This window comes from Geotrypetes seraphini, chromosome 4 (genome assembly GCF_902459505.1).
Source record: "Geotrypetes seraphini chromosome 4, aGeoSer1.1, whole genome shotgun sequence".
Taxonomy (NCBI): domain Eukaryota; kingdom Metazoa; phylum Chordata; class Amphibia; order Gymnophiona; family Dermophiidae; genus Geotrypetes; species Geotrypetes seraphini.
The window spans coordinates 231,734,103-231,749,121 of NC_047087.1; the positions used below are offsets into that span (position 1 = coordinate 231,734,103).

General features: G+C 40.9%; 1 protein-coding gene across 1 annotated transcript in view; it reads right to left on the reverse strand.

Annotated features, from left to right (window-relative positions):
• ADAM8 (ADAM metallopeptidase domain 8) overlaps nt 1-15,019 on the reverse strand; it is a 191,406-nt gene that overhangs the window by 81,740 nt on the left and 94,647 nt on the right. The window contains exons 7-9 of the mRNA XM_033943786.1: nt 12,203-12,268; nt 7,517-7,585; nt 2,369-2,538 (exon numbers count right to left, since the gene is read on the reverse strand). Coding sequence (XP_033799677.1) covers nt 2,369-2,538; nt 7,517-7,585; nt 12,203-12,268 — 305 coding nt within the window. The remainder of the gene's footprint in view (nt 1-2,368; nt 2,539-7,516; nt 7,586-12,202; nt 12,269-15,019) is intronic.

Here is a 15,019-nt window from a genome sequence, read left to right on the forward strand (position 1 = left end):
GGTATTGAGTTGAAAGTATTCATTCATTTTTATTTGAAATTCCTCAAGAAAGTTTGAATCTTCAAACAATGTATTATTAAATCTCCAAACAGGTCTACTACAATCCTTTTCAGCAAATTGAAATTCAATCCAAACTCCAGCATGATCTGACAAAATGACTGAATCTATGCTGGCTTTTATAACCTGCTGAGTTAATTGAACTGAAACAAAAATATAATCTATTCTTGAAAAAGAGTTATGCACATGGGAACAAAAGGAAAATTCACGAGCATTAAAATGAAGAATCCACCATATATCTTTCAAGCCACAAGACTGTACTAAATTAACTAAACCCAATGATTTTGATAACTTACTGGGTTGTTTATCCAGCAATGGATCCATAACAGCATTGAAGTCCCCCGATACTATTAAATTAGAAGTAGCCAGTGGCAGAATAAACTGTTGTAGATTTTTGAAAAATTCAGCCCAATGTAAATTAGGAGCATAAATATTAAGAAGCGACAGGTTATCTTTTCCTGAGCTCATGTCCACTTGAATCCATCTTCCCATAGGATCCACTTTAATTGCACCAAATACAGCTGAACATTTTCTATTCACTAGCATAGCCACCCCAGCCTTTTTCTGCACTGCAGGAGTGAAAAAACTATGCTTAACCCACCTCCCTTCCAACTTAGCCGCTTCAATAGAAGATAAGTGTGTTTTCTGAATAAAATATATATCCGCCTCCTGTTGTTTTAAAAAATAAGTGCTTTTTTTCCTCTTTATAGGATGATTGAGCCCATTGACATTTAAGGAAAACAATTTTAAACTTATTGTAAAATTTTAACATAAAGGGACCATGAAAAATAAACCAAAATTACATTTAACCCTATCAGTGCCAGTAAGACATTGCACATCCAAAACCCATTAGGAAGACCCTCCATTTCCCCTCCCTCCACCGAACCTAATAAATAACACAACTGCTTGGGAGTGCCCATATAGACTAGTAATCAGAAGCTCCCTCCAGGCGTAACTATTACTTCCCCTACAAAAACCAGATAATGACATCACCAATGTATAACATATGTTTTAATACTTCCATTTCACAAGAAGCGCAAAAATTTTTTATTTTAATTGATGAACATGTTAGCCTAAAACCGATATAGCAAAAAATGTACCTGCTAACACATTTTTAATTAATTACCTTTCAAAATTACAGGTTTCTGAGGGAATGTGCATTCTGTGCTAAAACAAAACACCCAAAAGTAGCAGATGGTGTCAAAATATTTTTTTTCTACATAAGTCTGCTTCACATCATCACTTACACAGTGCCTGGAGCTAAGCCACCTAGAGCCATCCAGTACAAATGAAACTGGGAAGAGGGAATGAAGAGACAGGCAGAGGAGAAATGAAGGGAGGAGAAAGCAAGGGGAGTGGGAAGGGGGAGGAGTTTGAACAAGGAGAGAAATGGAAAGAAAATGCAAGGAGAGGTATAAATGATGAGGGAACAGGAGGAAGAGCAAAAGAAAGGAGTGAGAGAGTATGACTCTTCCCTGGCAGCTTTCACCCAAACACTGAATCCTCGGTCTATATTCCCCAGGTGAGGTTTTAAACTTGATATCAATGTACTCCATCACTTTTATTAATTTTCCCACATTACTACAAAGTTTGTCTGTGGATGCATAAATGCTCATGGTTTTGCGTGCTTACCTGATTTACTGCTCCAGAGTCACCTGTACACATTGCCAACTTTGTTGCTAGTCCAACTGTAGTGCCTTCAAAATCTACGCCTCTAGAGAGAAATAAGGGCTGTATAAATGAAGGATGACTAGATAGATGGACAGTAAACATGTGAGTAGAGATAACCAGTCTGATTCGCATTCTAAGTTCTACCCTGAAGTATTTTGCGATTGTTATCATGCTACACCTTATTCGAAAGCAGAATTTGAAACTTTGGAATACTTTCTTTTGTAGCACACACTAGACTCTCACCCCCCCCCCCCCCGCCCCCAATGCTGTGGCATGGCAAAAAGAGTTAACTTTAGCTGAAATCCCTATGCCCAACTGACAATCTCTGATGAACATAACCAATGGTTGTCAGCAAGTACCAAGTAACAAACGACTTATGGGGGCTGCCACTTGTGTGATAGTTTCTTGATGGAATGGTTTGCCATTGCCTTCCCCTTTTGTCTCCTCCCCTTCCCCACTAAGGTTGGGTATTCATTTACAAATTAAAAATGGATGGCTGAGTTGGCCAGAGGTTGGTTGCCTGATAGAGATCCTAGTGGAGGATTTGAACTCAGGTTGTGGGTGCAGTGGGCAAAGTGATCTACCGATTGCACCATGAGATCTATTCTTACATTATTTATACAGCTGAGATGGCACTCACGTTATTAGCTGGGCATTATCATGCTTCTTCTTCTTTAGCAGCTCAGTTTTGCGCCATGCAAGGAAATTATTTAGGGTGGTGTCAGCATTGGAACTGACCAAAATCTTGTCTCTGTTAGACCAGATCTCCAGACCAATTAAAGCCACACGGAAATTGAGAGCCTGATACAGCTGCAGACACAAAAAGCAAAAATCCAAATTATTATAAAAAACAGAGTCAAAACAAACTGCACTTGATAGCATGTTGGAACTTTCTGAATCATGCCATATATTAAAGGCCTGGGAGGGAGAAGCAATCAGGCCTGATCGTGAGTTTGGAGGAACAGAACAGACAAGACCCATTGTGACATCACTGTTCAGAGTACACGGTATCATAATAGGTAATATTAAACTCGGTTGCATAGTAAGGGGGAGAAGGGTGGAGCGCCCTGAGTGCTGTGTCAGTGGAGGCGCTGGCACCTCTCCGCCCTGCCCCACCATACTACGCCACACTTGTGCAAATTCCCCCCCCCCCTTCCACTGCGTACCTCTGTAGAACTTCGCTAGCAACATCTCCTGCCTGTTGCTCGCGCCAGCCTGGTTCCCTTCTGAATCACTTCCAGGTCATGAGGCCAGGAAGTGATGTCAGAGGGAAATACAACACTGGTGTGAGGAGCAAGCTGGAGAAAAGCCACTCGTGCTGGCAAATATTTAGAGCTTTGGGGAGAGGGAGAATATGAGTGTGGATTGGGGGTGGGAAGGAGTAGGGGGGGGTGAGGAAGGAGCAGTGCTAAGGTTCTCTGTTTGAGGTGGAGTCCCTTCCGAAACAGGCTGTGTCTCCTGTATTGCACAGAGAGCCAAACCTTCCAAAGTCATCTTGATTAACCGCCATGGAGTTGCAGCTACTGGAGGCATAGCACATGACAATCCTTTACGCTTCCCCATCGCAAAACGGGTAAGGTAAAAGTCGGTTTTGTCCAAACTCCATTTAGTAGTGAAGCTCTCCAGGTGCGTTTGCTCCCAACACCATATTGACCCCTGCATAAGATCTATTTGCAAGCATTGCTTTCATTGTATGCAAATAGATCTCATGCATGTTCATTTGGGAAATCCAGAAAACCTGACCCGGCAAGGGCCAAGGTTGGACGCCTCAGTTCTTCATGTTCTTATAGAAAAGGACAAAGCCTTTGGAAATATGGTACCCAAATTTTGGTGTCCTGTTACAAAATTGCTTCTTAAATTAGTGCATGCTAATTCTCACATTAATTGCCTAGAATAGAAAAATCTGTGGCTCGAAGGTACATGTGGTGCTGGCAGTCAAGCCTGTTTGAGAAAAGGCAGGGTGGCGGCAATGAAAGAGATGCTTCCATCGCTCTGCTATCAACTCTGAAAAGCAGGGCAGCTGGGAAGGGCTAAAGTCAGTGAAATGTTGATACAGGGTCAGCGCAATGGGTAAACGGCAGCAGCTTTTGATGCCCTCCAAACATCAGCATCTTCTCTGCCATGCTTATCCCCGCTTACTGTGTTGCATCGGCCCTGGGGATTAGGCCTTGATCCAGCTTTTTCAAACATTTTTGTGAATGATATTGTGGAAAGGCTGTCTGGTAAGGTTTGCTTCTTTGTAGATGATACCAAAATCTGTAATAAGATGTTACCCCCAATGGCATGGATAGCAAGGGAGGGGTTTCTGCCAGGTACTTGTAACCTGGATTGGTCACTGCTGGAAACACTATACTGGGCTAGATGGACTATTAGTCTGACTCAGTATGGTTATTCTTATGATCTAGTGAAGCTTAAGAATGGTCTAGAATTTGGTAGCTAAGATTTAATGTGGGAGGTCATGCATTTGGACTGCCAAAATACAAGGGAGCTGTATGGTATAGAGGATGAAGTATTTCTGTGCATGAAAGAAGAGAAAGACTTGGGCGTGATCATATCTTTTTTTCTCAAAGAAAAACTTACAAGCTTCAGTTTGAATAATAAGAGGTATGAAGTACTTGGAAATATAACAAGATAATACAAAATAAAGCAATTAACAGTAATGATACACCTGGATGGCATCAAATAGATGAAGGGTCATAGTGGGCATAATGTAACTCACTAGTGATGAATAGCATGGTTATTGTACTATTATATCTTATATTGCAATAAAAAAGAAAGCATATAAAAAAGACTCCGGATAGGTGCGCAAGCTGCTTAGGGGGGTACTAGATGTCCGGTTTCCCTGGACAAAAGTTATAAAATTAAAAAGTTGCCCAGACTCCCACCTCAGTCCTCAAAAACAGGACATGTTCGGGGAAACCCGGACATCTGGTAACCCTACCCACTGGCAACACAATAGCCTCTTCTTGATGGTAGCAAAAACTTACATTACATTACATTAGGGATTTCTGTTCCACCATTACCTTGCGGTTCAAGGCGGCTTACAAAAGATTTATAAACGGGGGTTACAATGGAAGAACGGATGATATACTATAGTAAATAGTAGATCTTTTGACATTTTCGGGGCAAGGATTAATACAGCTTACAAGAAGTGTGTAAATGGAGGTTACATTGGTAGCATAATTGTTATTGCTGGGATAGTAAGGGTAAATTTTTGTCAATTTTAGCGTTGTTAATAGTACGTGAAGTTAGGGCTGATTTAGGAATTTCTTGAAAAGTATAGTTTTTATTTCTTTTCTGAATGTTTTGTAGTCTGAGGTGGTCATCAGCAGGTTGGAGATCCGGTTATCCAGTTTTGCGGCTTGAGTGGCTAGGAGGCCGTCGTGTAGTTTTGATCTTTTTACTTCTTTGATCGGAGGGAGTATGAATGGGGAATGCGCTTTTCTGTGTCTGAGTATGGATGCTTGGTTGAGGCGGTTGTTCAGGTAGGAAGGACTGTCTCCATTTAGGGTTTTAAATAACATGCTGTAGAATTTGAATTGTATTCTTTCTTGGATTGGTAGCCAATGTGAGTTGATGTAAGCTTCTGTGATGTGGTCATGTTTTCTCAATGAGTAAATGAGTCTCAAAGCTGTATTTTGGATTGTTTGAACTCCTTAGAAATCTGGAGAAAATCTCCAAAATATTTCTCTTATATCTAAAGCAGGTATCATAGGTAGCTTTGGAAAATTAATAAATCTTAGATTCAGTTGCCAATTAAGCTTATCAAGTTTCAAGTTTAATAAATTCTTTGATTTGATCGCAAAATCATATTTCGATGCGATTTACAACAGATATCAAATCGAATAAAAATAATAAAATCCACATACATCACATAAAATACTACTAGACATTAATACATTAGGGAAAAGGGCAGTATAAAATACAATATTAAAACAATAAAACAGTAAATAAAATCGGGTATAGGTTTAATATACACAATAGTCTCTAAGTTTAGGTGATCAAGTTCTTATCTTTAATCAGTTCCACTTGACAAGATTGTAACTCACCCAACTTCTACATAGTCTCCAGTTTAGTCTGTTGGGTTTGGAGGGAACTAGGGCCTTAGACAAACATATTTTTTAACAATGACTGTTCTAGATCTCTAATAACTTGTCACACTTCTCCTAATCTTATGTATTCTGCTTTCTTATCCCTCCATAGAACAGTTTTTTGTCCTGGGATCATTCTTTCGACATGGGCTCTGCATTCAACATCAAAGAGAATCTGCCTGAATATACCAACACTGCAGCTCCTTCCGTCTCAGCGGATCTCTGCTCCCTTTCCAACACTGGTCCTATTCTAAGCACAGCAGGGATCTTGCAGAGTTTGGAGCTGAGTGAGTCATCACATCTGCTATGGGCAGAAGCTCCTCCTTCATGCCTCTGGCTCCAAACCAAAAATGAAGCAGCTACCAGCACCACAACTGCAACTGCATAACTCACTATCAATTTCTGTTCTTGTACTGGGTCTGAAGAGGCACTGCCTCAGGATGGGTAAAGGCTGACTCTTCCATTTCTCCATGGTGCAGAAACACACAGAGCTCACAGCTTACTCTGACGCCATCTTGAACTCCCAGGGAGGGGTCGTACCTGATAATCTTAAAGTGGCCAAACAGGTAGAAAAACTGATGGCAAAAGTCAGAAGGAAGGGGAATGGCCAACAGGAAAAAGGAGGTGATAATGCCTTGTTATAGTTCTCTAGTAAGACCCTATTTAGAATACTGTGTACAATTCTGGAGATTGTACCTTCAAAAAGATATAAACAGATGGAGTTGGTCCAGAGGACTATTATAAAAATGGCCAGCGGTCTTCATCATAAAGCATATGGGGACTTAAAGATATCAATAAGTTTACTTTGAAAGAAAGGTTGGAAAGAGGAAATATGGTTTAGACCAGTGGTTCCCAACCCTGTCCTGGAGGAACACCAGGCCAATTGGGTTTTCAGGCTAGCCCAAATGAATATGCATGAAGCAAATTTGCATGCCTATCACTTCCATCATATGCAAATCTCTCTCATGCATATTCATTAGGGCTAGCCTGAAAACCCGATTGGCCTGGTGTTCCTCCAGGACAGGGTTGGGAATCACTGGTTTAGACATTTAAATAGCTCAATGGAATAAATGCACAGAAGGGAAGTCTCTTTCAACTGACAGAAAGCTCTGTAATGAGGTTTAATGTGTAGGATGAAGGTGAAAAGGGATAGACTCAGGAATCTAATGAAATACTTCATTATGGAAAGGGAATGGTTTGGAATGGTCTCCTGTTGGAGGTGATAGAGGCAATGACTGTGTCTGAATTCAAAAAAGCATGGGGCAAGCACCTAGGATCTCTTTGGAAGAAATAGTAGATGGTATGGATAGGCAGAGATAAGAGATGGAATGGATTGGCAAACTGGATAGTCCATATAGCCTTTATCTGCCATCATTTTCTATCTATCTGTCTATATGTGGCCTTTATGCAACAAAGTCTCAGAGCTTTGTATACCCCCCAAACAAAAGCAAACAAACAATAATGGCCTCTAGAACTGTCAGATTTATGCTATTCTAACAAACCAGGTCACACAGCAAACAGACATGTGGTCTGAAAATTGAGCCCTTATACTTTATTTCTCATATTTCTCCAGGTAAATGCAAGTACTTGCAAAAATGAATCCAGGGAATGTTATAAGCTCTGAGAGTAAAAAAAAAAAAGAAAAAAGAAAACTGAAATTGCACTGGCAAACAAGCAGAAATGATGCCTTAAATTACCTTGTCAACGTGGTTTGCAATTTCCTTCATGCGATTCTGCAATGTCCAAATATCTTTGTACTGTCTGTACTATAGAAAGAAGACAATGTCTTTTTAATTTTTTTAATACTATTTCAGAACTTTTTATTGAATGCAATCATACAAATCAGATGCACAATGTACCTACCCCCTCTTTTACAAAGCCCGATAGCATGGGCTGATGCGGTAAATGCTCCAACGCCCATAAGAATTGAATAGGCATTGGAGCATTTGCAGTGTGGCATTCGCTCGTGCGGCTTTGTATAAGAGGCCCCTAGATTGCCAACAGCAGAAAAATAGCTAAACAAAGTGAAAATGTTGAAATCTTTTAAAGAGTTTAGAAATATTGTGATAGTCAAAGTCCTGGTAAGATAAAGTCCAAAGAATTGGGGGCCCCTTTACTAATGTGTGGTAAAGATTTGCATTTACATAAACAAAAAATAAATTAGTGTGCAGTAAGTTCAAAGCCTGTGTACCAACTTTTGGTGGCACTCCCAGCACGTCCTCATAATGTTACTCTACCAAGTTCATTATTATGCAGTAAGGCGCTTAACAATATTTTTAATTGGTTCAATTGCCGCTGTTAACTAAACAGCACCAATTAAAAACAATTAAAAACAAAACCAATTAAAAGCAATTTTAAAAATTTTATTTTCGGGTAGGTGCCTACATTGTAGGCGCCATGTAGGCATCTACACTGAGGTGCCTACTTAAAAAGTGGGCATGGTTATGGGCGGAGTTTGGGTGTGGAAAGAATTAGGTGTCATAGGTATCTACCTTAGAAATCAGTATTTTAGGCCAAGAAAACCCTGGCCTAATATACCAACGCTTAAGTTGTAGATACTTAACTGCACCTAACTTGACCAAGGTGCCGCTAGGTGCAATTCTACAAATGATGCCTAACTTTGAATGACATGCAGTAGGTGCACTAGATGTAGTGTATTTAGATTTTAGCAAAGCCTATGACAGTATTCCACACAGGCGTCTAATATATATACTGAGAGCCCTTGGTATGCGCCCCACAGTGACAGACTGGCTCAGGAACTGGTTGAGTGGAATGCGACAGAGGGTAGTGGTCAGTGGCGATTGCTCTGAGGAAAGGGATGTTACCAGTGGTGTGCCTCAAGTTTCGGTTGTTGGGCCTTTTCTTTTTAACATTTTTTGTAAGCGTTATTGCTGAAGGGCTGACTGGTAAGATTTGCCTCTGTGCGGATAATTCCCAAATCTGCAATAAAATAGATACCCCTGATGGTGTGGAAAACAAGAAGGACCTAGCGAAGCTTGAAGAATGGTCTGAAATTTGGCAGCTCAAATTTAATGCTAAGAAATGCAAGGTCATGTATTTGGGCTGCAGAAACCCGAGGGAATAGTACAGTTTAGGGGGTAAAGAACTTTTGTGCATGAAAAAGGCATGGGACTTGGATGTGACAGTACGTGGGTCTTGAAAGTGATGATCTTATGATGGCCAAATAGGTTGAAAAGGTGATGGCAAAAGCTAGAAGGATGCTTGAGTGCATAGGGAGAGGAATGGCCAATGCCCCTGTATAAGACTCAGGTAAGACCTCATTTAGAATATTGTGTACAATTCTGGAGATTTCACTTTCAAAAAGATATAAACTAAAATGTTTGATGGTCTACGACTCTACGTCATAAGGTGTATAGGGACAGACAAAGATGTCAATATGTATACTTTGGAGAAAAGGTGGGAGAGGGGAGATAAGATAGAAACATTTAAATACCTAGGTGGCATAAATACACATGAGGTGAGTCTCTTTCAATTGAAAGGAAACTCCAGAGTGAAAGGACATAGAATGAGATTGAGAGGTGATAGGCTCAGGAGTAATCTGAGGAAATACTTTTTTACAGAAAGGGTGGTAGATGTGTGGAACAGTCTTCCAGTGGAGTTTGTGGAGATGAGGACTGTGTCTGAATTCAAGAAAGCTTAGGACAGGCACATGGGATCTCTTAGGGAGGGGAGGAGACAGTGGATGCTGCAGGTGGGCAGACTGGCTGGACCATTTGGCCTTTATCTGCCATCATGTTTCTATCACAAACCCACTTCTAAATTGATTAGCTAATTGGGCACTAGTAATAAGTTAGTGTCGAGAAGCACTTAATTGGTAGTCATTAGGAGTTATGTGCAGATCCGCCCTGTTCTGTAACATGCACTCCTCTTATAGTGCGTAACTCCAAAGTGGGTATGGCCATGGGATGGATATGAGAAGGTGAGGAGAGTTTCCTGAATTATGCAGTTGGGGGAAAATCTATATATGACGCTTGAAAAATTGGAGCAGGAAAAAAAAAAGTACTACACTTCTCCCTCTGAATCCACAGTTTCAGTATCTGCGGATTTGGTTATTCGCAATTTAAAAAAAAAAAAAAAAGCTGAATTCCAGACCTTCCCTGCCTCCCTCCCACCTTCCCCCCGGCATCCCGGACCTAACCTGGTGGTCTAGCGGGCTTTCAGGGCAGGAGCGATCTTCCTACGCTCCTGCCCCATGCAGATCACTCATAGGAAATGGCATACGCATTATTCTATAAACCATGCCTAATTTTAATTGCAGCCTAGAGTATAGCACTTTTTTTCGGCACCGAGGTTTTGGATACCATATATATAATTTAGCCTTTTTTGAGTTATATTGATAAAACAGGATTATGCCAAAGTTAAAAGTGAAGGAGTACGACACTCCCCAAAAAACTGGAATAAAAGTAGCGTGTTCATAAAACACTATTAGTCTGAATTCCCCTTCTACAATGGAATAGGGAAATGGAAAACATTCATCATATATTCTTATGACAAAGCACAAGTTAGTAACAAACCAAACTGGTTTCAATCTATAACACTAATATAGTAAATTACATTTTTGGGGATCTTGCCAGGTACTTGTAGTTTGGATTGGCCACTGTTGGCAATGGTTACGTACTTATGACATGAGATGACATGAAATGCCTTGAAGTTGACAATATGTAACAAGATTTTTGTTCCTGGGCAATAAGTGTAATTTCCTAATTGCTCATGCCTAAAAAGTATTAAAAAAAGTCTGTAATTTCCATAATACCTTGCTTTTTTAACCAGGTTAGTCAAATTTTCCAATTTACCTATTTAAAATGTGATAATGCTGAAAAGAGCCCAGTTTACCCTAAAATGGCACTGAAATAATCATATTGTGCTTGAAAAGGGCATAGGGAGGGGAAGAGGTAACAACCAAAAACCTCCAGTTGAAAGAAGGCAATCTGGGTCTGAGGCTAGGTTGGAAAAGGTCCCTTTTGCTATCAGGGTGAGGGGTTCAATGCTCTGCCAATAGGTAGAAGTAGCTAGTCAGGGAAGGCTATGTGGGAGGTAGCAGAAGCATCCCATCCTGCAAGTTTGACTTGAATTGATTTCCTGAGCCTGAGAGACAACTGGTCCTTTCATATGTGATTTGAATACTGATTTGCATATTTGAATACTGATTTGCCTATGTTTGCATAAAGAGGGAACTGTGGATTGAAAGGTTATTTTTGTGCCCTTTTGGAAACTTTTTGGACTGAACCAACGTCTAAAGTGCCCGGAGTGGAGGAACAAGTGTACTAGACAACTCGGAGTGACCAGAAGGACCAGGCCGGATCACAGGAGAGTTAACCTGCATGGAGTAGCAATTACAATCCTTTGGAACCTAAGGACAGAGCCGAGTGGATTTCTATGGTCTATGTCCAAGAAATGCCAAAGAAAAACAATTTAATCATGAATTAATGAGTGTGACTGCTGGGCAGTCTGGATGGACTATTCAGGTTTTCTACCGTCATTTACTATGCTACTAAGTTACATGCCTTGTTGGGTAGATTAGATGGGCCCCTTTGATCTTTAACTATCTGTCGTCATTTAGTATAGGGCTCTTTTATGAAAGTTTGGTACTGTTTTGTAGGTTATATCATGTTATGTTAATCAGGTTTTCTATTTTGCCTTTACCTATTTAGTTCAAGGTCGGATTACATTACAAGAGGTTGGGTCAGTTACCCAGGAAGATACAATGGAAGTTACAATTGGTGTGTAATATACTGTGAACCAGAGTTGTGTAATAAGTGCTACTGATAGATAATATTCCTCTGGATTTCCCTCTAAAATAAATATAATTTTCAAGACAAAGGTATGGAACATTAAAAAGGAGTTTGTAGATGACTTAATGAATATTAAGAATTACTCATAACACCAGAACTTTTGGTTCAAGATCACTGCTTGCTATAATCTGGTCCATTTTACTCTTCTATTTGATAAATGGTTTCATTAGTGTCCAGTGGTAGGAGGTGAGAAACACATCTGAGAAAGTTAACACAAGTGCTGCTGCCAGAGCTACGACTTTCTTGCTTACATTACAGAACTGCTGTCCTTTGATCAGGAAAGTCCTTGATTAAACAGTGGTTAGTTGGCTTCTATTTTGCAATAATGTGGAGCTGCATGTGACTGTATGTATGTTTGGAGTTATTCATCCTAAAGAGGTTTTGTTTTGCAAGATTTATATTTGGATCACAGTTTGGGTGTTGTTTATCCCTCAGCATGGAGACTTACATATTTGATTTTGCAGAAGATGAAGCGATAGAATGAATCATAACAGAAACAGGAAGTTGCAACTCATTTATAGAGCTCTCTATGTTGTACACGCCCCACTGGTTTTAGGATAGATTACTTACCTCAGCATTATCCACCACTAAAAATAGCTCCACATATCGGGTACCTTTTTGAAGGGGAGCTGATTTCTGTGGGGGGAAAAAAAAAGTCAGACACATGGATGAAATTGATTGTCTATAAGGGCAGTAGAATGTCTAAGAGTAAAACGAATCTCCATCATTAGCCTGTGATACTGTATAAGCACAAATTGCCATTTCAGATCCTGTCTCTCCCACTGGCACTCCTTTTGACTTTGGGACAGTTGTTTTCAAAACCCTTTTATCCATGTATCTGAAATTTGCCTAGCCTTTCTCTGAGTAAAAGTACCCACTGGGTTCAGCAGAGCCCATCCTTTTAACTGCAGGAAAGCTAGGGGGGAGGGGGGTGACAGCAATGTGCCAAGTCTTTTAAAACTAAACCCACTGGAGGCAACTCTGTGAAGGGCATCTTAAAATGTGCACCACAAATAATGGTACCTAGCAATGTTCTATAAGGGCACGTACGCAAGTGGACAAAGGCACCACTTATACACGAATATGTAGCCACAGACACATACAAAAAATATATCCAACAGAGTCTGCAGTAAACAAACAGCAAGCAAAAACCAAAACCAAAACTGCAGATCATGTACAAGATGCAGGCACTGTTTCGTGCGATAGCGACGTAGTCCTGCACTTAACTTTGGAGCCGGAACAGCACTTGTTCGATTCGTTCATTGCAGTCTGTAATATACCTTATCCACCACAGACCCCTGAGGAAGGTGTTGTCCGAAACACGGACCGTGTTGGGTCCCTTGGTTGGTAATAAGGTGGTATATTTACCATACTGCATTAATATTGTAATAAACAGTGCCTGCATCTTGTACATGATCTGCAGTTTTTGTTTTTGTTTTTGCCACAGATACATACACCGTATCAATGTATTCTGTAAGTTATATGTTTATCTGGTAACCCCGCCCATGTTCCACCCACTAGTACATCCCCCTTGCACACTCAAGTTTAAGAAAATGCCTGCCTATGTTATAAAATCATGGCTAGCAGATATGTGGGTAATTGCCTAGTACCTGCCTACATGCCAATATTCTGTAACACATGTGGGTATTTGGTACCGTACCATAGGCAATAATTTATAGAACTGCCTTTCACATTTGTTCAGGAAAATTTATCAACAGAAAACGCAAAGCATATATAATATAACCACTAATCACTGCTAGATGTATGCAGCACTGTACATTAAACATGTAAGAGACCATCCCTTCTAATCAGAGTTTACAATCTACTCAAACAGGACAAACAGGGGTTAGGGAATTGATTACAGTGGGGATAATTAAAACAAATATACGTTCTTGTAAGTGAGTAGAAGTTAGAAGTTAAAAGCAGCCTCAAAAAAGAGGGCTTTTTAGTCTTGATTTGAAAACAGTCAGAGAAAGAGCTTGACGTACTGACTGAGGAAGTCTTATTCCAGATATATGGTGCACCAAGATAGAAGGAACGGAGTCTGGAGTTGGCAGTAGAAGAGAAGGGTACAGATAAGAGAGACGTACTCGGTGAATGGGGTTCCCAGGGAGGAGTGTAGGGAGAGATACTGAGGAGCTGCAAAGTGAATGCACTTGTAAGTCAATTTTGGTGATATTATAAATAAAGAAATGACAAGCTTAAACTCTGTGCTGGATCTGAGCAATGAAAGAGAGAGAGAGAGAGAGAGAGAGAGGAGTCAAAGATGACGCCCAAGGTTGCAAGCTAATAAGACAAGGAGGATGAGTGTTATTCACAGAAATAGAGCATGGGGAAGAGGAGAGGTGGGTGGAGGAGTGGCCCAGTGACCAGAGCAGCTGCCTTATAGAATAGGCTCTCACTGAGCAGGACTTAGGCTACTAAAAAGGGGCACCTACTTATAGAATTACCCCCTTAACTCTCAGATTTCATATATGTCACCCTACATTGGGCACCTAGAATTTGACTCAGGGCTGGATTCACTAACCTGCCCGATCGGGCCTGATCCAGACAGGTCCGACGAATTCAGCAAACTCCAATATGCAGATGGGGCGATCGGAGAAATTCCCCCATCTGCCAGCATGGATTGCTCTATAGTGATCCCCGCACATGCGCAGACCATCTTTAGACCTCCAGCCCAGCACTTTTTTTTTTCTTTTTTAAACTTTTTTTACAGCCCGTGGTTTTAACCCGCTTCAAAGCCTGCAGGTTAAAACCATGGGCTTACACTGCGGGGGAGGGTGGGAGAGTCAAGGCAGGCGATGAGGGCAGCTCGGGGCAGGTAGGTGATTAGGGCAGCTTCAGGGCAGGCAGGTGATCAGGGCAGCGTCAGGGCAGGCAGGCAGATCGGGGCAGGCAGGCGATCAGGGCAGCTACAGTCAAGGAAGCAGGAGATCATGGCTGATAGACCTGAGAGCTGTAGGGGTGTTTCCTTATTTGCACCTGAAGGTTAGGCCTCTCTGACATCAAGCCTGAACCATTGTTTGCATGAAATCATTCCAGCCTGAACCTAGCAAGAAGAGAAAGAAGAATATATCTTTGCTGTTTCTGCCTGATGCATTCTGGGTATGTACCAGAACTATATTCTAGTCAAGGACATCCAGCTATGCCTACATGCTCTGCCTATGTGAATTTTGGGGGAAGTTATGGCTCATGTGCTGGTGTTATCTAACGAAGGCGCCTCTGTTTCACGACCTGTACCAGACTCTATACAGAAAGGCTATTCATCTAAGTTCTGTTTCTGGATTGGTCCAGAAAGGTCATCTGACAAGATCCAAGTGAAATGTGCTAATTATAATTTAGTCTATGCTGGGATGTGAGTGAACTTGCATCTTATCATAGGTTTCT